This window comes from Oryx dammah, unplaced genomic scaffold, assembly GCF_014754425.2.
Source record: "Oryx dammah isolate SB20612 unplaced genomic scaffold, SCBI_Odam_1.1 HiC_scaffold_27, whole genome shotgun sequence".
Lineage (NCBI taxonomy): Eukaryota > Metazoa > Chordata > Mammalia > Artiodactyla > Bovidae > Oryx > Oryx dammah.
Genome location: NW_024070211.1, coordinates 5083203 through 5106959, shown reverse-complemented (window position 1 = coordinate 5106959; position 23757 = coordinate 5083203). Strand labels below are relative to the sequence as shown.

Genomic DNA, 23757 nt, shown 5'->3' with positions numbered 1-23757 from the left:
TGGGACAGTGGTGCCTGCTGGGGGCCTCCTGCCTGAGTGGCCTCCCCTGTCCCTCTCCCAGCAGACCAAGCCCCGCTGGTGGTGCAGGTCCATCCAGCTCGGAGCGTAGTACCCCAAGGTGGCCCCCACTCCCTGCGGTGCCAGGTCAGTGGGAGCCCACCCCACTACTTCTACTGGTCTCGTGAAGATGGGCGGCCCTTGCCCAGCAGCACCCAGCAGCGACATCAAGGTACGCATGGCCCCAGGCCCTTCGGCCACCCAGGTGGACGGGGAGACACAGGCCTGCGTCTACCCTACTGAGATCCTGTAGGGACCTGCACGCAGGACTGGGCCGGTGAAGGGTTGCATCTTCACTGATGAGCCCCCGCCCCCCACCTTGCCACCAGGCTCGGAGCTGCACTTCCCCAGCGTCCAGCCCTCGGATGCTGGAGTCTACATTTGCACCTGTCGGAATCTCCATCATGCCAACACCAGCCGGGCAGAGCTGCTGGTCACTGGTGAGTTCCTTGTCCCCTGTCCCCAGCACTGCCTGTCCTGGGCCGGGCTGCACACTACAGACCCAAGCCGCTGGTGCATTCATCTGCCAGAGGGGGACACTGGTTTCCTGGCTGAGGACACTGGCCAGAAAGATGGGAAGAGATGATGGTGTCAAGATGGTAGAACTCATACAGGCAGAACTGGCAGGACTTGATACTGAGAGAGAGGAAGAGTCTAGGAAGATGCCCAAGGGTCTGGATTCCAGCAGCTGGGCACACAGGGCACCATTTACCAAGATGAGAGAGGCTCCAACAGCAGAGTTTCTTCATTCGGGCTGCCCCCAAAAGCAGAGACTGAGACAAAGATTTGTGTGCGTGTAGTTTATTTGGGAAATGAAATGAAACTGAGAAGAGAGGGCACCCAAGAAAGCGCGTGTCGTCACTGAGCACGTTACCACCTAGAGCAGGTGTTGCTGAACACAGCTGGCACAGCACCGGGGAGCTCCAGAGTAAAGCCAGCTCCTTGGAGTCCCCCCACCGTGCCCCAGCGCCCACCCACTGTTCCAGAGCCAAGGGAGCTGGGGTATGTGTGCACCAGCTCCCGTCAGTCACTGACTGGGGCCTGTTCCAGGAGCACTGAGGTCGCTGCATTCTGTCTCACCCTGTGGGCAGGCACAGGGACCTGAGAAACCCTCCTACAAAGAAACGCAGCTGCTGCAGAATTCAGGCAGGCGGGCGCAGAAGTGACTGTGCCAGGGCGTGTGCACGGGACGCCAGGGCGTGTGCAACCCCTGCCACCAGCAGGTCCCGGGGAACCACGAGTTTGGTTTTAGCCCTGTTAAAAGTTTGAGGTGTTTGGGGAAACACTGCAGTGTGTACATGAGGTGGGCATTTTGGAGCTGTGAATCTAGAGCTCAGGAAAGAGGCCCTGGGCAGAGAAATGAATTGGGAACTGTGGGTACAGGGGTGCGGCAAGGTGTCACCCAGGACAGAGCCCTAGGGAGCCCCAACTTGAGCTTGTCAGGTAGAGGAGAGAGCAAGTAGGCACAGCCCGCAGACAGGAGGAGGCTGGGGGAGGGGGGGAAACGGCTTCCTGGAGAGAGTAGCCCTCGCCAGAAGCTCCCAGGAGGTCAGCTCCAAGCAGAGAAATAACCCTGAGTTGATGCTTTGACAGGAGCGGTTTGCAGTGAAGAGAAGGGGGAGAAGACGTATTGGAGTGGGGCAAAGAAGGGATTTGGGAGGCAACCAGTGTAGACGACTGCTTCAAGAGCCTTGCCTTTGAACAGAGGGCAAGAAGTAGGGCAGGAGCTGGGCGGGGGTTGGGGGGGGGCGCGTGTGGGGTCAGGGGGTCATTTTCAGATATGGAAAATTCTAGAACACATTTGTCTGTGGAGTGGGATGATCCCACGGGGAGGAAGCCAGAGAGGGCACAGCTGGGGGAGGGGGTCCTCCAGAGGGGCTCCAGCACTCAGGAAAGGGAGTGGAGGGTGGGCTAGAGGTGGGGAGAAGGCTCGCCCTTCAGGGACAGGGAGGAGGGAGGTGGGGAGATTGGGGATCGTGGAAAATTCCTGACTAGTCATTTCAGTTCTCTCCAGAAGTTGAGTTGAAGCCACGGAAGTGGAAGGAGGACTCTGGAGGGTGGAGAAGTTGGGAGGAGGTGTGAAATGGTTGTTACTCATACCAGAGAGAGGATGAAGTGTGAATTGTCGAGCGCTCATATGTGGTCTGTTGATGAACCGGAGCCAAGGGGAGCTCTGTGGGATATTCTCTGGCCACAGCCTGATGGGTGCTCGGTGCCCGCAGGGAGAAGGGAGATGATGGGTTTGAGCCAGGAGGAGGGAAGGAGGTGTCAGGGAGTGGAATGGAAGCTAAGCCAGACTGAGGTGATGGAGAGAGAGAGAGGGAAAGTGGACCCAGGACAGGGGCCTGGCCAGCACCCAGCTCCCTGGGGAAACTCCCGCCCCAACAGAGGCTCCCGGCAAACCCATCACGGTCACGGTGGAGGAGCAACGCAGCCAGAGCGTGCGCCCCGGAGCCGACGTCACCTTCATCTGCACGGCCAAGAGCAAGGTGGGCAGGGCAGCGAGTGGGCATTGGCGAGGGTCTGTCTCCTGGGGTCTCTGAGCCCCACGCCCATCTCCCTGGCCTCCCCCACCTGCAGTCTCCGGCTTATACCCTGGTGTGGACCCGCCTGCATAACGGGAAACTGCCAAGCCGCGCCATGGATTTCAATGGTATCCTGACCATTCGCGACGTACAGCCCAGTGACGCGGGCACGTACGTGTGCACCGGCTCCAATATGTTCGCCATGGACCAGGGCACAGCCACGCTGCACGTGCAAGGTACACCGTTCATGCCCGTGCCCGACCCACCCCACCCTGCCCCTTCCTCCACACTCTCCAGGACCAGTGAGCGTCTCTCCATTCAGCTGACAGCTTCTGAACTGGAAGTATGGCAGGTCCTAGACTCAGAAGAAATGGGGTTGGGGGGTTAGACAAGCAGTATCTCTGCCCTCCCGCCCTCCGTGTTCTGTGGGGAGACACTGAGTCTGGAAACAGTGGACAAACAACAAAATCACACTGGTGCTGGGATGTGAATGGAGTGAAAGGAAAGTGAGGCTCGGGGTGGGCCTGAGGTGAGAGCCCTTACATGGGGTGGTCAGGGACAGCCCCCTGGAGGAACTGACATCTCAGCTGAGACCTGAAGGGAAGAGAAGGTGTTCAGCCATGCAAGAGCTGACAGCAGAAGCAGCATGTGCAAGGGCGCTGAGGCAGGAGCGTGCTCTTTGAGGGAAGGCGAGGCCAGCGTGGAAGGGTGGGTGAGGAACCTGAAGATATGGGCAGAGATGAGTGCACTCAGTGAGACACAGCAGGGGATTCAGATGTTTTTGTTCTGAAAGCCACGAACAGGCCATCAGTGGGCAAGTAACAAGATCCCATTGACATTTTTTATTTTTATTTTTTGGCCGCATGTACAGCTTGTGGGATCTTAGTTCCCTGACTGGGGATCGAACCCACACCCTCAGCAGTGAAAGGGAAGACTCCTAACCACTGGATTGCCAAGGAAGTTCCCCCCACCCCCACCGCCAATGACATTTATTTCTTCTAACATTTTTTTGAAGTCTTTATTGAATTTGTTACAATACTGCTTCTGTTTTATGTTTGGGTATTGGTTTTTTTGGGCCAAGAGGCATGTGGGGATCTTAGTTCCTCGACCAGGGATCGAACCCACAGCCTCAGCAGTGAAAGTGCAGAGTCCTAACCCCCGCACCACCAGGGAAATCTCTCCCACTGACTGACAATTTAGAGACTCCCTCTGCCTGCTGTGTGGCCAAATGGCCATGAAGGGCTGGCGTGGAAGCAAAGGGAGCAGCAAGGAGGCTGTCGGCACGGGTCCCGCCCCTCCCTGACCGCACACGCTGTCTCCTCGCTCCTCAGCCTCGGCCACACCGTCCGCCCCCGTGGTCTCCATCCACCCGCCGCAGCTCACAGTGCAGCCAGGCCAGATGGCCGAGTTCCGCTGCAGTGCCACGGGGCACCCCACGCCCAGCCTTGAGTGGACAGGTGAGGCTGTGGCAGGTACAACTGTCAAAGCCTGGCTCTCCTGGATATGGGGGGGGGGTGCCAGGGGGTGGGACGCTAGGAGGTGGACCTCAACCTCTCGGCGCACGGCGTGGGGGGGCCCAGCAATGCCCATCCCAGTGGGTACTGACCCCACCTCCCCGCTGTCAGGGGGCCCTGGTGGCCAGCTCCCTCAGAAAGCCCAGGTGCATCGTGGCATCCTGCGCCTGCCAGCCGTTGAGGCCTCGGATCAAGGCCAGTACCTGTGCCGTGCGCACAGCAGCGCCGGGCAGCACGTGGCCAGGGCCGTGCTCCACGTGCACGGTGAGAGGACCGGGCTGAGCGCGGAGGGCGGGGGGCGGCCCTGGCAGCCCTGGGGAGGTGTTCTCACAGAGCTCTGTCTTCAGGGGGCAGTGGGCCCAGGGTCCAGGTGAGCCCAGAGAGGACCCAGGTACACGAAGGCCGCACCGTCAGGCTGTACTGCAGGGCCGCGGGGGTGCCCAGTGCCACCATCACCTGGAGGAAGGAAGGGGGCAGCCTCCCCCCACAGGTGAGGGTACCTGCCCGGCCAGCTCAGCTGAGTCCCAGCACCTGCCCTCTGCCCCTCCCCGCTCCTCCTCCAGTTTCCTCCAGTTCCAAGAGGGTGCCCTGCTCAGAATTCCTGCTCTGGGCATCCTGGCAGGGGGGCAGCTGTCAGCCTTCTGCTTTGCTGCCTGGGTGCCCACCTGGGGCCCTGATCCTGGCTCTGAGCTGGCCTGTACGCCTCTGCCTGCCCTCCCTTGCCAGCCCATGCCAGGCTGCCTTTGACCCCTTCTCCCTGTATGGCAGGCCCGCGCAGAGCGCACAGACATTGCCACGCTGCTCATCCCTGCCATCACGGCCGCCGATGCCGGCTTCTACCTCTGTGTGGCCACCAGCCCCGCAGGCACCGCCCAGGCCCGGATTCAAGTGGTCGTCCTTCCAGGTGCGGGGCCTCCAGAGGCTTGGAGGAGTCGGGAGCCTGGGCTCCCCCGAGTTTGCCTCACTCCACCACCAACCCCGCCTCCCATCTTAGGTGCCACCACCCCACCGGTCAGGATTGAGTCCTCTTCACCTTCTGTGACCGAAGGACAGACCCTGGACCTCAACTGCGTGGTGGCAGGGCTGGCCCACAGCCAGATCACATGGTACAAGCGAGGGGGCAGCCTGCCTCCCCACGCCCAGGTATGAGGGTCCCTGAGCCCCGTGGCGGGAGCCCCCGGGGAGTGGTCCACCATGCCCCCAGAGGCTCTCTGCACTAGCAAGGCCCGCCCTTATTCCCCTCTCTCTGCAGCCCACTTTGTGGGGCAATCCTGGGCGGAGCCAGGTGCAGAGGGTGTGGCAACCAGAGCCCTGGGTTTGCGAGGATGGGAGCATCCTCGCAAACCTCTGTCCTTACCTGGCCCAGGTGCATGGCTCCCGGCTGCGTCTGCCCCAGGTTTCACCAGCCGATTCTGGAGAATATGTGTGCCGAGTGGAGAATGATTCAGGCCCCAAGGAGGCCTCCATCATCGTCTCTGTCCTCCACAGCCGCCATCCGGGCCCCGGCTACACCCCAGGTGAGGAGCGGAGGGGCTGGGCGAGGGCTGAGCCCTCCAGCCTCCCCTGTGTTCCCGAGGATGGCGCCCCGGGGTCTCTTCGGTGCTATCCAGACAGGAAGAGGCGCTCCCGGCAGGCTCCGATCCCCTCCTTCCCCGCGAGGAGAGATGAGGGGTCTGAGGGTGGAGACAGGTTGACCTGACTTACAGAGACCCCCATGGGGAGGGTACTGCTTCTGGAAGTCGGCAGGAGGCAGCAGAGTCAGAGTTGAGCTCTGAGCTGGGAGTCAGGTTGACCTGGGTTCGAATCCCGGCAGTCCTGGTTCAGCCAGCCTTGGACTGGTTACTGTGCCTCTGGGGGGCTCGGGCTCACGTGTGAAATGGGGACAGCACCCCCTAGCACACTGCGAGTGCACAGCACACACTCTGAAGAAAGGGCTGGGGAGCGATCGTCGGCAGCCTGTGGCCCACTCCACCCAGGGTGCTAAAGGACTCTGGTTCCCTGCAAGCCAGAGCAGCTCGTCACGGGCCAAGGTCTAGGTGGGCAGGCAGATGGGACTGGAACGGTAGGTTGAAGGTCAGAGAGGGGCAAGAAGGGTCCAGCTGGCCCTGCCAGTGTGGTCCCAGCCCCCAGGCCTCCCATCCGTCCTCCTGAGCTCAGGCCTGGTCAGACCCCAGGGCTGCAGGGTAGGGAAGGGGGAGCTCAGGAGCCCTGGGCACTGACCAGCTCCTCTGCGCCCCAGCTCCCGGCGGAGCCCCAGCTCCAGGCGGTACCCAGCCCATCCGCATCGAGCCCTCCTCCTCTCACGTGGCCGAAGGGCAGACGCTGGATCTGAACTGCGTGGTCCCCGGGCAGGCCCACGCCCAGGTCACGTGGTACAAACGTGGCGGCAGCCTCCCCGCCCGGCACCAGGTAAAGCAGCCCACTGCCCCCCGCCGGCCCAGGGCCAGCCTGCAGGAGGGGCTGGACGGAGCGGCTCCAGCCCCCTCCTGACCCTCCCTGGTTGTGTTCAGACCCACGGCTCGCTGCTGCGGCTGCACCAGGTGTCCCCAGCCGACTCGGGAGAGTACGTGTGCCGTGTGGTCCTGGGCTCTGGGCCCCTTGAGACTTCCGTCCTGGTCTCCATCGAGGCCTCCGATGCCGGCACCATCCCCGGTGAGTGGACAGTCAGTAACAGGCTGGCAGGGGCCCGAGGGCCTTCCCAAGGGCTCATGACTTCTGTTGCTGATGTGGAGATCGGGGCTGGGAGGCCCACGCCGGGGCTGGCCACGGGGCCCAGCCCAGGCGGCCTCCACATTCCTTAATAACCCGCCATCTTCACATCACTGTTCCGTCTGGCCCACTCACGTGCATCCCCACCCCTGCCTCTCTCCCAGCCTCAGTTATCCTCATCCCTCCCTCCCTCTTCCTCACGCCCCTCTGTAAGCCTGGGTTCTTGCCCTAGCCCCCTCCCCAAGGCTGCTTTGCTGAGGACCTCAAGCCCAGGAGGCCTCTAACTCTAAACCTACCAGGCCGAGCCGGCTCCAGGGTGGACGGTTCTTGCTGTCTGTCCTGGGAGGCATCTACGACCCGCCCCCTCTCCCCGCAGCCCCAAGACCCGTCCCGCCCGTCAGGATCGAGTCCTCATCCCCCACAGTGGCCGAGGGGCAGACCCTGGACCTGAACTGCGTGGTGGCGGGCCAGGCCCATGCCCCGGTCACGTGGTACAAACGTGGGGGCACCCTCCCGGCCCGGCACCAGGTACCCAGAGGCAGAAAGGTGGGAAGGGGCCAGCCAGGGCTACGCAGCAGAGGGTGTGGAGGGAGCTGAGCCCAGAGGAACAGGGTACGGGACGCCCCCAGGCTCTGGGAAGCCCCCCACTCACACCCCCGCCCGCGTCTGTCCAGGTGCGTGGCTCCCGCTTGTACGTCTTCCAGGCCTCCCCAGCGGACGCAGGCGAGTATGTCTGCAGGGCCAGCAACGGCGTGGAGGCCTCCATCACAGTCACGGTCACCAAGACCCAGGGTGCCAGCTTCGCCTACCGTGAGTGGGGCCAGCCGGCCTGGGCTGGGAGAGAAAAGAGGGAAAGGCCAGGGCCGCTCCAGAGGCCTGGACTGACCGAGTGACCGTCTGCTCCCCCAGCTCCTGGTGGCACCCAGCCCATCCGCATCGAGCCCTCTTCCTCCCATGTGGCCGAAGGGCAGACCCTGGATCTAAACTGCGTGGTCCCTGGGCAGGCCCACGCCCAGGTCACATGGCATAAGCGCGGGGGCAGCCTGCCCGCCCGGCACCAGGTACAGGACTGGAGGATGGACAGGCCGAGAAGGGGATGGGAGGGAGGCCCCTGGGGAGTGGAGGTCAGGGGTAGGAGAGCAGGAGGCTCCTCTGAGACAGAGAGGCCCTGGACCCCTTGCACAGGTGTGTGATGCAATGCTCAGAACCCAGACGCTCTGACCGGTCAGCCCAAGTATGAGTGTGACTGTCGCTTCCCCCACCTAGTCGTTTGGGCAAATCGCTTAATCTCTCTGTAGCATATTTTCAGCATCTGTAAAACGGTAATGACCGTACCAACCTTACAGAGTTATCTTAAGGAGGAAGTGAACTAATTTGCATGCAAAGTGCTCAGAGTTCTGGCTCACTGAAAGTTCTACGAGCTGTTATTACTGTAATGTCATTAGCTGTTAGTACTGATATATTTTATAGAATTTAGGATGCTGCTGATTGTAAGAGGCACTGCAATTTTATGTACCTCTGAGGTTAAAAAAAAAAAAAAGAAGAAGAAAACCCTGCCATTTGTAATTGTAATTCGCTATTATATGCATATTGATTTCAGAGGCATTTAGAAGTGTCTAGGGAATTCCCTGGTGGTCCAGTGGTTGGGACTCTGTGTTTTCACTGCCAACAGCCTGGTTTCAGTCCTGGTTGGAGAGCTAGGATTCCATAGGCCACACGGTGACACCCAAAAATAATAATAAAGCAAAAGTAGTATGCATGTTACCAGCTCCATCCTACTTTTTTTATTTTAAATGTGTCCAAAAGTTGATGGAGTGTGCTGCTAGTGTTTGCTCAGTTCCCCATGGCTTCTGCTGACCACACCTGGTCCTGGGATGAGGCAGCCACTTCTCCACCTCTGAGCAAGATGGAGTTAAAAGTCAGTTCTCAGGCTCAGATTGAGGCAGGGCTGCAGGTGATCAGTGCGAGGATCCCGAGAGGGCCTCCTCTGACCCCACCTCCATTCTGGCCAGACCCATGGCTCGCTCCTGAGACTGTACCAGGTGTCTCCAGCCGACTCAGGCGAGTACGTGTGCCGAGTGGTGGTCGGTTCAGTGCCCCTGGAGTCCTCTGTCCTGGTCAGGATTGAGCCTGCAGACTCTGTGCCTGGTGAGTGGTGTGGGGGTTCGGGGGGGTAGGCTCCCACTCCAGCAAAGGCAGGACCCCAGAGACCAGCAGACCCTACCTCCACTCACACCCTCCCCTCCCCACCTCCTCCGAGCTGGGGATTCACTCTCTGCCCTCTGTCCCCAGTGCTGGGGGTCACCCCCCCAGTCCGGATCGAGTCATCCTCCTCACACGTGGCTGAAGGACAGACCCTGGATCTGAACTGCCTGGTTTCTGGGCAGCCCCACGCCCAGGTCACGTGGCACAAGCGTGGGGGTAGCCTTCCCTCCCAGCACCAGGTAGGAGGCGGGGAGCTAAGTGGGGAGGGGGGCCTGAAGGACCCTTGAGACTGAGGAGCTTTGAGTTCGGATATTGCTCTGCCATCTCGCCTGGCCAGTCCTTTGACTTCCCCGAGCCTCAGTGTCCTCATCTGTCAAATGGGCTCACACTGCCTAGCTCACCTGCTCCATAGTGAAAGTGAAAGTTTCTCAGTTGTGTCTGACTCTTTGCAACCCCATGGACTGTGACCAGAATACTAGAGTGGGTAGCCTTTCCCTTCTCCAGGGGATCTTCCCAATCCAGGGATCGAACCCAGGTCTCCCACACTGCAGGCGGATTCTTTACCAGCTGAGCCACAAGGGAAGCCCAAGAATACTGGAGTGGGTAGCCTATCCCTTCTCCAGTGGATCTTCCCAACCCAGGAATCGAACCAGGGTCTCCTGCATTGCAGGCGGATTCTTTACCAACTCAACCATTAGGGAATCCACCTGCTCCATCGGACATCCACAAATGCTGATCCTCTACTTCCTCCCGTTAGACCCAGTCCCAAAACCCCGTCAAAGGAGCTGAAGGGTCCTGAATGCTGGTTCTCCCCAGAAGAGCTTCCCTCAGGCTTTATCAGGCTGGGTAGGGAGGCCGGGAAGGGAGGCTGAACTGTGAGCCCCAAGTGCAGCTCTGAACCCACCCGGCCTCCCAGGTGCATGGCTCCAGGCTGCGGCTGCCCCAGATGACGCCAGCGGACTCTGGGGAGTACGTGTGCCGCGTGGTCAGCAGCTCAGGCACCCAGGAAGCCTCAGTCCTCGTCACCATCCAGCAGCGCCGCGGCCCCATCCGCTGTGAGTGTCTCACGGCCACCGGAAACAGGCTGGGAGGGGCCGCTCTGCCCTCGCTGGTTCCCATACCCTGACTCCCCTCCCTCCCCGCTCCCAGACCAGAACGTGGTGTACCCCGTCCGCATCGAGTCCTCCTCTGACTCCCTGGCCAACGGGCGCACGCTGGACCTCAACTGCCTGGTGGCCAGCCAAGCCCCTCATACCATCACCTGGTACAAGCGTGGAGGCAGCCTCCCAAGCCGGCACCAGGTATGGAGCCAGCGAGGGGGGAGGGTCCACGACGCGGGGCGGGGCCGGCCCGCACGGAACCGGGAGAGCTCCGCAGAGCCCCCTCTGTGCTCACTCGGTCATTCAACACACAGCGAGCATTCTTGCTGGAGGGGCCCTGGCCAGTGCTGGGGACACAGAGAGGAGTCCCACTGGCCTGCATGAGTCTGTACAGAACATTCTGTGATTTGCTTACTCCTGGCCCTTCCCCGGGAACCTGCTCCAGGCCGCGCCCCAACCCACTGGTATCTGCTCCACCTTAGATCGTGGGCTCCAGGCTTCGGATCCCCCAGGTGACACCCGCAGACTCGGGCGAGTATGTGTGTCACGTCAGTAACGGTGCAGGCTCCCAGGAGACCTCGCTCATCGTCACCATCCAGGGCAGTGACTCCTCCCACGGTGAGCACTGCCGAGGGCAGGGGGTCAGGCGAGTGGGTGCCGGGGGAGGCAGTGAGGTCCTGGCACTGGTCACTGCCGGCTAACTCCAGCTGTGTGGCCCATTCCTCTCGGTCCCCAGTGCCCAGTGTCTCCCCGCCAATCAGGATCGAGTCCTCATCCCCCACGGTGGTCGAAGGGCAGACCCTGGATCTGAACTGCGTGGTCGCTGGGCAGCCCCAGGCCACCATCACATGGTACAAGCGTGGGGGCAGCCTTCCCGCTCGACACCAGGTACAGAGTGGAGCCCGGCCGTGGGGTGGGCAGCTCGAGGACCGCCCCCGGGGCAAGCGGCCCAAAGTGTTAGCTGCTGGTCCTTCCTCCTGCTGGGGCAAGACAGGGTGGCCTCAGTCGGTCTGATGGAGGAGGCCTGAGCCAGCCGGTGACCCCTCAGCCCCTCAACCCCCTCCATCTCTGCACCCCCAGGCCCACGGCTCCCATCTAAGGCTGCACCAGATGTCCGTGGCAGATTCGGGCGAGTATGTGTGCCGGGCCAACAACAACATCGATGCCCTGGAGGCCTCCATTGTGGTCTCAGTCTCCCCCGGCACTGGTGGCCCCTCTGGTGAGTCCAGTGAGTGACCCAGGAAGGGAGTGGGAAATGCTGGTACCCGTATTTCCTGGGGAGGAAAGGCAGTGTAGTCAGGGCACTCAGACGAGATGGTGGGCCAGGACGAGGGCTCCCCGGAAAGAAGCCTGGGTTCACATCCTGCCAGCACCACTGAGGACCTTGAGGGAGAGACTCCCCTCTCGGCTTCAGTACCCTCATCAGTGAAGCAGGGATATGGGTCATTTCCGCCTCAGAGAGCTGTCCCGTACAGTGGCCACTAGCCACGCTCGGCCTTCATGTTTCAATAACCAAGGGCACAGGAGCTGCACTGGCTGGTAGCTGCTACTACATCAGTGGGCCTAGTGCGTGGTAAACACTCCCATCATCGCAGGAAGTCGGTGAATTCTGTGAGGCTGACATGAGTTAATAATGCACAAAAAGCACTTAGAACAGTGCCTGGCATCCTGTAAGTGCGTAATAAGTGTTAGCTGGTGTTCCTACCTGGGGGGCAGTGGGAGTTTCTGCAGTTGAGACTCCCAAACACGACTTAGGACCAAAGCCCCGGCTCTCTGTCTCTGCGCCCCCAGGCCCTGGCGGGACCATGCCCATCAGGATCGAGTCGTCGTCTTCCCACGTGGCTGAAGGGCAGACCCTGGATCTGAACTGCGTGGTCCCTGGCCAGGCCCACGCACAGGTCACGTGGCACAGGCGTGGAGGCAGCCTGCCAGCTCACCACCAGGTGGGGGCGTGAGTGGGGTCAGGACCTAGTAAGAGGGCTGCTGGACGTGGGTGCCCTGAGTTGGGGCCTGTTCCCACACCCTGCCCGGGAAGGAGACCTGGGAGGCCCCCGTGGGACGCGGGGCCTGCCTGGGTCAGAGGCTGAACCCTGGGCCCCAGCCTCCAAGGGCTGATCCTCCACACCGCCTCACTTCTGCTTCTCTCCCACGTCGTGCCCCTCAGACCCACGGCTCACGGCTGCGGCTGCACCGGGTGTCCCCGGCCGACTCGGGCGAGTATGTGTGTCGTGTGGCCCTCGGCTCTGGGCCCCTGGAGGCCTCTGTCCTGGTCACCATTGAAGCTTCTGGCTCTGGCACCGTTGTCGTCCCCGGTGAGGATCCCTGCGGTGGGGCTGGGAGGCTGGAGGAGGGAGGAGAGGAGGGGACCAAGGTCGGGAGCCAGAGCGAATGGGTTTTGTCCCCAGGGGACTGAGAACAGGGAGCTAAGAGTCTGGCTCGTGGGGCTCGAGCCCCAGCACTCTGTCCACACTCAGAAATGTTGCCCAAGGGACTCGTGTGTGTCCCTTTCTGCATCGGTCAAGTGGGGCTGGTAGAGCCCTTGCAACAATGACACGCGTTCCTTAAAAGGCTGCAACTTGCACCTCTGGGGTCAGAGAGGGTGATTTTAAGTGGCACCCTGATAAAAATCTTTTATATCAATGGTGGTATACTAGACAAAAAACAGCAACACGTCAGACCTGTTATAATTGCACAGAAATCATTGCCCATAATGGGGCTGTGTATTTAAGGGTCATCTTCAGTGACTCACTTAAAAAGGAAAATGGAAAGGAATTAACCGCACAGGCAGCATGTGGCTGTAAGAGGATTCATGATAATAGTACCTGAGCTGCTAAGTAATGAACATGATACACGCTTATTAGGTGGTGGGCCCTGGTATACTTACACATAGGAACTCATTCTACCCTCACAGTAAACGTTTGAGGTTGGTATGATGGCTCTGTCTGTTTTACAGATGGGGAAACTGACTCATGGAAAGGTTTTTTTGTTTGTTTGTTTGTTTGTTCGTCTAGTTTAGTTTTTTTTTTTAATAGCTTTCCAAAGGTTCCACAACTGATAAATGGCAGGGCTGGGTTTTGAACTCAGGCAGTGTGGCTCTAGAGTCTGGGTTCTTAGCCACATAGTATACAAGTCCGGGAAACATTAGTGATCCGTGTGGAGGGCCCCAGCCCCTCGCCCCGGCCACCAGCGATGATGTGAACTCGGGAGATGCTGGGCCATCGTCTAGAGAATTGAGGCGCCTCTGTGCCCCTGGCTAACCCAGCTGTTCCAGGCCTCAGGGGAGCGGGAAGGGGGGCAATCAGGACTGTCGTTTGCATAGCCTCTGAATACTTGGGCACCCAGGGGCAGGGGCTGAGGGTGCACAGAGCCCCAGCTCACTGACTTCTTCCTGTGGGCCAGCCCCGGGCGGAGCCCCACCCATCCGCATCGAGACCTCCTCTTCCCACGTGGCCGAAGGGCAGACCCTGGATCTGAAATGCGTGGTGCCTGGCCAGGCCCATGCCCAGGTCACCTGGCACAGGCGTGGAGGCAGCCTCCCTGCTCGGCACCAGGTATGGAGTCTGGAGAAAGCAGGGTGCAGGCATCCCCTCCCTGCTCTGCCCCCTGCCCAGGAGGGAAGGTGGCCCCCGTGCATTCAAGGCTTCAGGAGTCAGGGGGTCAAGGGCAAGCTGAACATGGTTGGGCTAAAGCCTTCATATCAAGGGCTGCCCAGAACCTTGGCATGAATTAGGAAAGGACACCTCTTGGACTTCCCCAGTGGTTAAGACTCCAATGCAGGGGGAATGGGTTCAACCCCTGGCTGGGGAACTAAGATCCAACATGCTGCAGAGTACGGCCAAAATTTTAAAAAACAAAAACAAAGAAACAGAAAAGGACACTCTTACTCAAGACACTGCTTTCTCCTGCCAGGAAAAATGTCATAGTAGACATCCTCTGCAGCGTCTAATGTCAGCAGGGGTCGCCTTTGGCAGGAGACCGCCTCCGCGTGGCCCGTGGCGGTTCTGTGGGACGGGTGTCAGGACTGGGCCACCAGCACCCCCCCCCCGCCGCCAAGTTCACTCTCCCCACCCTTGCCAGGTCCACGGCCCGCTGCTGAGGCTGAACCACGTGTCCCCCGCCGACTCTGGCGAATACTCCTGCCAAGTGTCCGGCAGCTCAGGCACCCTAGAGGCTTCCGTCCTGGTCAACATCGAGGCTTCCAGCCCAAGTCCCATTCCTGGTGAGCGACAGGAGCCGCGGGTGGTGCTGGGGCGCAGGCTTGGGGCCCCTTCCTGGCCTTGTTCCTCCTACTCTAGCCCTTGAATCCAGGAAGGTCCCCAGCCACTGGGGACCAAGGTCTCACGTGGCACCCCGGCCCCCAGGGGACCGAGACTCTTATTAAGTCAGCGGCCCTCAGCCATGCCAGCTGCTCTGAAGCAAGCGCACCTCCAAGGAGCACCAGCTGGCGCCCACTGCCCCCTGCCTTCAGCATCTGCCTGCACCCCCAGAGCCTTGGCTTTCTCACCCATCGCCCATTGTGTCCGCAGCCCCGGGACTCGCCCAGCCCATCCACATCGAGGCCTCCTCCTCCCACGTGACTGAAGGGCAGACCCTCGATCTGAACTGTGTGGTCCCAGGGCAGGCCCACGCCCAGGTCACGTGGCACAAGCGCGGGGGCAGCCTGCCTGCCCGGCACCAGGTATGGGGGCCCTGGATGGGGAGGAATCCAGAGCGGGCCAGGTTGGACCTGCAGTTACCTTTTGCCTCCCCGACCTTCTCTGTACAAACCCCGGCCTGCCTGGGGACCGCAGGAGATCAAATACCTTAGTGCAAAGAGTTGTCACCAGCTGGACAGTCAAGAGACCTGGGTTCTTCTCCTGGCTCTGCTGCTGAATCATCTCCTAAGCCAGTTTCCCCCTCTGCAAAGGGGATATGTTGGGCTTGTAGGCGTCTGTGAACCACCCTCAGCTGGAGCTCTGAGCTCCTGAGACCCAAGGGAGAACTCTTTACACACTGGCCCGGCTGGGCTCGGGGGCTTGCCCTGTCCCGAGTGCTTTGGCATGACGGCCACCCCTCCTCATTCCGACAGACCCACGGCTCCCGGCTACGGCTCCACCACGTCTCCCAGACTGACTCTGGAGAATACGTGTGCCGCGTGGTTGGCGGCTCAGGGTCTGAGCAGGAAGCCTCCTTCACCATCACTGTTCCACCCAGCGCAGGGTCCTCCTACCGTGAGTGAGGCAAACGCCACAGGCCAGGGGAGGCGGGGAGACCCTGGAACCCACACAGCCCTGCCCAGCCCAGCCCTCTGCCCCCCAGGTCTTAGGAGCCCTGTGATCTCCATCGACCCGCCCAGCAGCACCGTGCAGCAGGGCCAAGATGCCAGCTTCAAGTGCCTCATCCATGATGGGGCAGCCCCCATCAGCCTTGAGTGGAAGACTCGGAACCAGGAGCTGGAAGGTGAGCCAGACCGGGTGCAGGGGGTGCTGAAGATGAGTATGAATGCACGATGACCACCGCTGGAGGCTGGGCGGAGGTGACCCTGGCACCAAACTCACTGTGTGACCCTGGGTAAAGCCCTTCACCCTGGGGTCTGGGTGTCCCGATGTGGATGGGGACAGGACCAGACCCAGAAGTGTCTCCATCTTCATCGGCCATCTGTGACCTCATGAGCTGGATATACCCAGACCGGAGGGGTCGGGGCACGGGGTGCTGGTGAGCCTCCTGGCAGCTCCCAGGCAGGAGGACACCCTCACTGACCGTACCCTCCCTGATGCCAGACAACGTCCACATCAGCCCCAATGGCTCCATCATCACCATCGTGGGCGCCCGGCCCAGCAACCACGGTGCCTACCGCTGCGTGGCCTCCAATGCTTACGGCGTGGCCCAGAGTGTCGTGAACCTCAGTGTGCACGGTGAGGGCCTTCGACCCCACGGGCTCTGCCTCCCCGTTTCCAGCCCCGATTCCCGCCTCTGCCCCTCGCCTCCCTCTTGGGCATTCTCCCTCTCTGAGTCTCAGTCCCTACGTGGGTTCAGTGGGGAGACCAGCGCCCACTGGCAGCTGCTGACAAGGGGACTGTGACAGGGCATGTGGCCAGCAGGCCCCGCATGTGCATCAGCTGTGTCGCTCCCCTGGACAGGGCCCCCCACGGTGTCTGTGCTCCCCGAGGGCCCTGTGCGGGTGAAGCTGGGAAAGGACGTCACCCTGGAGTGTGTCAGTGCTGGCGAGCCCCGCTCTTCTGCTCGCTGGACCCGGATCGGTGGCCCCACCCACTTGGAGCAGCGGGCGCATGGGCTTCTGGACAGCCACACGGTGCTGCAGGTGAGGCCAGGGAGGCCTCCTCTCTGGATCTGAGGCCCAGTCAGAGCCCATCCTTGAGCATATACTTGGAGGAGAGAGTGGTGGGTCACCAGACGGGTGATGAATTGATGGAGAAGGGGAGGGTTAGGCAGATGATGGGTAGATTGGAAGACAGTCAGAAAGAAAGAAGGGAAGTGGAGAAAAGGGAAGGAGGAAAGAACGGATTGAAGGATGGGTGGTGGGGTGGGTCGATGGATGGATAGATGGGTGGGTAGATCATGGATGGATGGATGAGTGGGTGGGTAGGTAGCTGGATGGATGAGTGGGTAGATGGGTGGGTGGGTAGGTAGGTAGATGGGTGGATGGATGGATGGGTGGGTGGGTGGGTAGGTAGGTGGATGGATGAGTGGGTAGATGGATGGGTGGGTGGGTAGGTAGATGGGTGGATGGATGGTTGGTTGGTGAGTAGATGGATAGATAGATGGATGGGTGGGTGGGTGGGGAGGCAGATGGGTAGATGAGTGGGTAGATGGATGAGAGGGTAGATGGGTGGATGGTATATGGATGGATGAACAGAGGGGTGGGGTGACTGGATGGACAAGTAAATTCGTGGACTGGTGGGACATCCTGAGTGTGAGCCCTCAAGTAGCCAGTCAAATAGGAAAGCTAAAAACAGATGAACAAGTAGAGAAAAGAGTTTAAAACCAAGCCAAAGCTAGGGGATGCCGCCAAGGTCGCCCCCTCAGGGCCCCCCTAACCAAAGCCCTTGCTTCTTCCAGATTTCATCAGCTAAACCATCAGATGCGGGCACCTATGTCTGCCTAGCTCAGAATGCACTGGGCACGGCGCAGAAGCGAGTGGAAGTGATTGTAGACACTGGTGCCGTGGCCCCAGGGGCCCCCCAGGTCCAGGTGGAAGAAGTCGAGCTGACTGTGGAAGCTGGACACACAGCCACCCTGCGCTGCTCAGCCACAGGTGCGGACGGGTGCGGGCCCACGAGGCGGGCAGAGCTGCGGGCCCGGAATTTAGACATCTTTGGAGACCCGAAGACGGTGTCATGCCCAGGGAGGGGGCAGTCACCCAGCGATGGTTGAAGGGCCCGCTTAGTGGCCCCCATGAAGGAGCAAGCTCACCCAGGTCCCTTCCTGACCACACCAGCCCCCAGCCAGTCCTAGGGGACAACCTATACCAACCTCTGCCACTCCACTCCGCAGGCAGCCCCAAGCCCACAATCCACTGGTCCAAGCTGCGCTCCCCACTGCCCTGGCAGCACCGGCTGGAAGGCAACACACTCATCATCCCGCGGGTGGCCCAGCAGGACTCGGGCCAGTACATCTGCAACGCCTCCAGCCCAGCCGGGCATGCAGAAGCCACCGTCGTCCTGCATGTAGAGAGTAAGGCCCTGGCCCGTCCTCCCCAGTCTACCTTCTCTGCACCGCATGGAGGTCCAAGCGCCCCCCACCACCCCCAGCCAGGCTCCACATCCATCCCGGACGGAGCCCTGGGAGCCCCATCTGGAGGGTCGCAGGCCCCTCAGGCCCCGGGAGCCTGCCCACCCCTAACACGCACATGCCCACCTGGGACTTGGCCCTCCATCATCCCAGTCCTCGGGGCTCAGCGTCCTTCGGCTTCCCTGGTCCCTTTGGCCAGTTGCTGGGGCCCAGCACCAGCTGCCGCCCTGACCTCTTGTCTCCCCCACCCCCGGCCCCAGGCCCGCCCTACGCCACCACCGTCCCGGAGCACGCCTCGGTGCGAGCCGGGGAGGCCGTGCAGCTGCAGTGCCTGGCTCACGGGACGCCCCCGCTGACCTTCCAGTGGAGCCGTGTGGGTGGCCGCCTCCCGGCGGGGGCCACCGCCAGGGGCGAGCTGCTGCTGTTCGAGGCCGCAGCCCCCGAGGACTCAGGCCGCTACCGCTGCCAGGTCACCAACAGGGTGGGCTTGGCCGAGGCCTTCGCCCAGGTGCTCGTCCAAGGTGAGCGGCCGCGGCTCGGGCTGGGCAGGACGGGGGTCCGTTTTTCCTCCAGGCGCTCGTCTGAGCCCTTCACTTACCCCACAGCTGGCACCTCACTTGGGGCACAAAGCCCCCCCTTGCTTACTCTAGCGGGAACTCCTGCCTTTCACCTGTTGCCCAAGGCCTGAGGCAGGCCTGCCTCCTCCAGAAAGACCCGCCTCACTCTTCTCAGCACCTGTAGCGCTCACCGCTGTGTCCCCTGCCCCACTCCTGGACATTGACCTCACACTGCCAGAGGCTAGGTTTACATAAGTACCCCAGCCTGCCTCACCTGCCGGATTGGACAATCAGGGCAGGGCCCGAGTCCGGACCTAGCAGCTCCTGGCTTGTCCACCCACAGCACCCAGAACAGGCCATGTAAATGCCACGGTGACCACAAAGAGTGTGTGCTGGGGCAGCACCCCAGCTGCCCGGGCTCTCAGCACATTTCCAGGGAACCCAGCGTCTCTGTGGTCTCCTTGGGAGCCCCAGGCCAGAGTCAGCCTGGGTCCTGGGTTCAATGCCCCAGCTCCATCTCTTGATGGCTGTGTGACCTTGGCCAAGTCAATGGACCTCAAGTTTCATTGTTTTCATCCTGTTGAGTACAGAGGACAAGGCTAGCACACAGGCTGACTTAGAAAGATACACCTATGTAGAGCCTGGAGCTGGTAGTAGGCGCTTGGTAAATGGTGGTAATACGCATTTGACCCACTCACCTACCGGATAGGTAGGTGCCTTCACCTGGGACCTTCCTATTTTCTGTACATTTTTATTCACTTATTGATTCATTGATTGATTTCTGGCTGTGATGGGTCTTCACTGCTTTGCAAGTGCCTTCTCAAGTTGCAGCGAGTGGGGGCTTCTCTCTCGTGATGCAGTGACTTCTCTCGTTGCAGAGCACAGGCTCTGGGGCACAGGGGCTTTGGTAGCTGTGGTCTGCGGGCTGAGCAGTTGCAGCTCCTGGGCTCCAGAGCACAGGCTTCAGTAGTTGTGGTGCCCAGGCTTAGTTGCTCAGTGGCAAGTAGCATCTTCCTAGATCAGGGATCAAACCCGTTTTCCCCTGCGCTGGCAGGCAGATTCCTACCCCCTGCGCCACCAGGGAAGCCCCCTCCTGTTTTAGACTAGGGTCAGAATAGCCTTTGCTGTCCTTCCTTCAAATGTCTGAATCTTCCCAAGACCAACCCCTCCCGAAGGCCGGGAGCTTGTGAAGCACAGTCCAGCACGTCACAGACTTTTTTTCTTTCATATGCATTTATTTGGCTGCACTGGGTCTTAATTGCTGCACACAGGACCTCTCGTTGCAGCGTGCAGTTGTCTCTCTGGTCGTGACCCATGCTCTGCAGCTGTGGCTTGCAGGCTTAGTTGTCCCACGGCACATGGAACCTCAGTTCCCTGACCAGGGGTTGAACCTGTGTCCCTGGCCTTGGGAGGTGGATTCTTCATTACTGGACCACCAGAGAAGTCCCCACGAACCCTTATATACGTGTTGATTAAATGACTAAACAAGTGAGCAGGTGAATGAGTCAGGTTTTTTTACCCTGGTCAGAGAGGCAAATGGGAGAAGAACGTCCTTTGAATGTTAGGTTTGGGGTTCCCAGGTCCTGGCGCAGCATTGGGGATATCACACACACACATACTCTCACAACCTCGTACCTGTCCCCGCAGGCCCCTCTGGCTCTCTCCCTGCCACACCTGCACCAGCAGGATCTGCACCCACAGTCCAGGTCACGCCTCAGTTGGAGACCAAGAGCATAGGGGCCAGCGTGGAGTTCCACTGTGTCGTGCCCAGTGACCCAGGCACCCAGCTCCGCTGGTTCAAGGAAGGGGGTCCGCTGCCTCCCGGCCACAGCGTGCATGATGGGGTGCTCCGGTGAGTGGGGTGGGGTGCCCCTGCCCAAGGCACACAGTGGGGCTGTTAGAATCCCTGCCCTACAGGGAGGGCTGAGCATGCAACGATGGCCTTGAGAAGTCACTTCACCTCCCTGAGCCTCAGGGCTGTCAGTCGTGCAGTGAGTTATGCGAGACCCCAGAGCACTTAACACAGCGCTCAGCACAGGGAAGGCCTGCAGTCCTCAGGGGCCCATGTTTGTGTTGTTGTTAAAGGCAAGTTGAACCAGCTCTGGGGCCAGATACATACACGTGGCCCAGATTGCAGCTCTGCTGCTTGATACCTGTGTGACCTTGAGCTCTAGACCAGAAGGTCTTGGTGTGAAATGGGTGTGGTGACATTCACCCTGCCTCCCTGTCTCCCAGGGTTCTGGGGAGACTAGAAATTTACATCCTGTGCTGATCTCTGACAGCTTTTAACTCCTACACAGCTGCCAAATATTCTCAGCAATTGTTTTTATTCACTGATGTCTTGTTTCTTCACAGAATCCAGAACTTGGACCAGAATTGCCAAGGAACCTATGTGTGCCAGGCCCAGGGACCATGGGGACAGGCCCAGGCCAGTGCCCAGCTGGTTGTCCAAGGTAGAAGTGTGGCTTCAGGCTTCTGCTAAAAGCAGGGGATAGAGATGAAAGGCGTAGGGACCATATTCCCCAAGAAGCCCCTTGAGTGAGTAATAGTCACTCTCTGATGTCCAACCCTTTGCAACCGTATGAACTAGCCACCAGGCTCCTTTGTCCATGGAATTTTCCAGGCAAGAATACCGGAGTGGGTTGCCATTTCCTTCTGCAAAGAAACCCCTTGAATGTGTGCAAATAAAGAGAATTTTTGATTGTATCTTGCTTGCATCTGGGCCTCCCTGGTGGCTCAGCTGGTAAAGAATCCACCTGCAGTGCGGGAGACCTGGGTTCGATCCCTGAGTTGGGAAGATCCCCTGGAGAAGAGAAAGGCTACCCACTCCAGTATTCTGGCCTGGAGAACCTCATGGACTATATAGTCCAGGGGGCCGCAAAGAGTCGGATACGACGGAGCAACTTTCACTAGCAGAGAGTAAGGGGGCTTATGAATCTTGCAAAGGAGTAGGGGAGAAGGAAGATGCGCGGAGTTCGTGGGTGCTTAGACAAACCAGTGAAAATGATGGCAGATGCACCCACGAGGAAGTGAATGAACAAAAGAGCTAACAAGTGAGTGTGCTAATAAGTGGGCGCAGGAAAAGGCAAGCGCAATGATGGCAGCCTCGGCTGCAGTGTCCACCTGTCCCGGGGGCGTCTGCGGTCTCCCCGAGCCCTGGCCTCAGCCAGCCGGCCTCACCCCATCTACCGCCATCCTCCCCAGCTCTGCCATCCGTACTCATCAACATCCGGACCTCCGTGCAGTCCGTGGTGGTCGGCCACGCCGTGGAGTTCGAGTGCCTGGCCCTCGGGGACCCCAAGCCCCAGGTGACATGGAGCAAAGTGGGCGGGCGCCTGCGGCCGGGCATCGTGCAGAGCGGAGGCATCGTCAGAATCGCCCGCGTGGAGTTGGCCGACGCGGGGCAGTACCGCTGCACCGCCAGCAACGCCGCGGGCACCACTCAGTCCCACGTGCTGCTGCTCGTGCAAGGTGAGGGCCGGTGGGGGCCGGGGGTGCTTGGCCGTCTCCTGCCCGCCCTGCCCTCCTCCTCCTTCCCGCTTGCACGGGGAGTTTCAGCTCAGTGTGTTTAGGGAGTGGGTTTCCTAACAAGCAGGGCTTCCCTTGTAGCTCAGCTGGTAAAGAATCCACCTGCAATGCAGGAGACCCTGGTTCGATTCCTGGGTTGGGAAGATCCTCTGGAGAACAGATAGGCTACCCACTCCCGTATTCTGGCCTGGAGAATTCCATGGACTGTATGGTCCATGGGGTCACAAAGAACCAGACACGACTGAGCGACTTTCACTTTCACTTTTCCTAACAAGCAGGTGCAGCAGGGGATAGATGTGAGTGGTCCTCTGGGGCAGCTGGAACTTGCAGGGAATCCTGTGCCACGGGGCATCAGGAGAAAATCAGACGCGTAGTCCTCACCTGCAGGAGTGCCTGCTCTATGAGGAGGGCCTGTAGCCCAGACTGATGGCACAGACAACACAGACACAAAGCAGATGTATGGGACAGTAAAACTGAGGCTTCTGGTGGTCCAGTGGTTAAGACTTCATGCTTCCACTGCCAGGCATGGGGGTTCAGTCCACTGGTCAGGGAATTCAGATCTCACATGCCACGTGGCATGGCAAAAAAGATTAAAGATTTCTAAATTAAAACAAAGAACTGAAGCACGGGCATAGATGATGCCAGGCAGTTATAATCTATGTGTTCTTCAAAAGCTATTCCTTTTCACCCCAGGCCGTCTGACTCGCCCCGAAACTTACCCCCGCTGCCCCAGTACCCCGTTTTCAGGTCCCCCGAGGGCTGCACAATGTTCTAGCCTGGTGGGTTTTTGAGGCTTGGTCTGTGGAGTCAGTTGGACACGTCCCCGAGCCCTGGCTCTGCCAGGTTCCATCATTGCAACCAGGAGTGAACGGCTCAGTTCCCTCCCAGCCACAGCGTCCTCATCTGTGAAATGGGGAGACAGTGCCTCCCTCCCAGGGAGAGTGTGAGGGTTAAACGAGCCAGGCAGTGGCCGTCATCAGGCTGACGCCTGCATCCCCCTCCGTCCTCTCAGCCTTGCCCCAGATCTCCACACCCCCTGAGGTCCGCGTGCCTGCGGGTTCTACAGCTGTGTTCCCTTGCATGGTCTCTGGCTACCCGGCTCCTGAAATCACCTGGAGCAAGGTAACTGCTGGGCAGGGGGCCGGCGGATGTGCCTGAGTGGCTGGGACCAGGTCTTCCCCGTGTCACTGTCCCCAGGACCCCCAGGCTTGGCATGGAGTCTGCGCTCCGGGTCTGAGGGTGGGGCCCCCAGGCAGGCCCCACGGAGGTGCCGGCCGCAGCCAGGGGTCACAGTGCCGGTGTGTCTGCAGCTGGACGGGAACCTGCCACCCGACAGCCGCCTAGAGAACCACATGCTGCTGCTACCCTCAGTCCAGCCCCAGGATGCGGGCACGTACGTCTGCACCGCCACCAACCGCCAGGGCAAGGTCAAGGCCTTCGCCCAGTTGCAGGTGCCAGGTGAGACCACACATCCCCCACCCCCGCCGGGGGAGCGGCCACACCCTGCCCACCGCCTGGGGGGAGTGTTGTCTTGAACTGTGCTTTCTGCTCGCAGAGCGCGTGGTGCCCTACTTCACGCAGACCCCCCACTCCTTCCTGCCACTGCCCACCATCAAGGATGCCTACAGGAAGTTTGAGATCAAGATCACCTTCCGGCCGGACTCCGCGGATGGTGAGCCGCGGGAGCGGAGCTGACGCTGGGGATCTCCGCAGTGCCTGCCAGCGTGGCACCGGCCCTGGCAGCCGCTGGTCCTTGGACCCCCCTGTCCCGGGCCCCCCCTCTCTGGCTCTCTCCTCTGCCTTGCATCTCCATCCACTCCTCAGATGCCTG

General features: G+C 60.4%; 1 protein-coding gene across 4 annotated transcripts in view; it reads left to right on the top strand.

The window, feature by feature from the left end:
* HSPG2 (heparan sulfate proteoglycan 2) overlaps window positions 1-23757 on the top strand; it is a 110532-nt gene that overhangs the window by 76628 nt on the left and 10147 nt on the right. The window contains exons 41-80 of one of the 4 annotated variants that reach the window (XM_040229533.1): window positions 65-229; window positions 387-497; window positions 2446-2546; window positions 2638-2818; window positions 3914-4039; window positions 4208-4360; window positions 4444-4586; window positions 4865-5000; window positions 5091-5239; window positions 5463-5613; window positions 6336-6505; window positions 6607-6748; window positions 7182-7333; window positions 7480-7615; window positions 7715-7866; window positions 8818-8953; window positions 9098-9249; window positions 9927-10065; window positions 10160-10311; window positions 10593-10728; window positions 10847-10998; window positions 11191-11329; window positions 11902-12053; window positions 12275-12422; window positions 13510-13661; window positions 14188-14329; window positions 14637-14788; window positions 15179-15320; window positions 15409-15549; window positions 15870-16004; window positions 16230-16411; window positions 17170-17365; window positions 17605-17784; window positions 18102-18362; window positions 20046-20250; window positions 20754-20851; window positions 21603-21869; window positions 22939-23048; window positions 23237-23384; window positions 23482-23598. In XM_040229533.1, the coding sequence (XP_040085467.1) occupies window positions 65-229; window positions 387-497; window positions 2446-2546; window positions 2638-2818; window positions 3914-4039; window positions 4208-4360; window positions 4444-4586; window positions 4865-5000; window positions 5091-5239; window positions 5463-5613; window positions 6336-6505; window positions 6607-6748; window positions 7182-7333; window positions 7480-7615; window positions 7715-7866; window positions 8818-8953; window positions 9098-9249; window positions 9927-10065; window positions 10160-10311; window positions 10593-10728; window positions 10847-10998; window positions 11191-11329; window positions 11902-12053; window positions 12275-12422; window positions 13510-13661; window positions 14188-14329; window positions 14637-14788; window positions 15179-15320; window positions 15409-15549; window positions 15870-16004; window positions 16230-16411; window positions 17170-17365; window positions 17605-17784; window positions 18102-18362; window positions 20046-20250; window positions 20754-20851; window positions 21603-21869; window positions 22939-23048; window positions 23237-23384; window positions 23482-23598 (6102 nt within the window). Of the gene's footprint in view, window positions 1-61; window positions 230-386; window positions 498-2445; window positions 2547-2637; window positions 2819-3913; window positions 4040-4207; window positions 4361-4443; window positions 4587-4864; window positions 5001-5090; window positions 5240-5462; window positions 5614-6335; window positions 6506-6606; window positions 6749-7181; window positions 7334-7479; window positions 7616-7714; window positions 7867-8817; window positions 8954-9097; window positions 9250-9926; window positions 10066-10159; window positions 10312-10592; window positions 10729-10846; window positions 10999-11190; window positions 11330-11901; window positions 12054-12274; window positions 12423-13509; window positions 13662-14187; window positions 14330-14636; window positions 14789-15178; window positions 15321-15408; window positions 15550-15869; window positions 16005-16229; window positions 16412-17169; window positions 17366-17604; window positions 17785-18101; window positions 18363-20045; window positions 20251-20753; window positions 20852-21602; window positions 21870-22938; window positions 23049-23236; window positions 23385-23481; window positions 23599-23757 lie in introns of all 4 variants that reach the window. The other 3 variants (XM_040229532.1, XM_040229534.1, XM_040229535.1) reach the window with 3 other exon arrangements.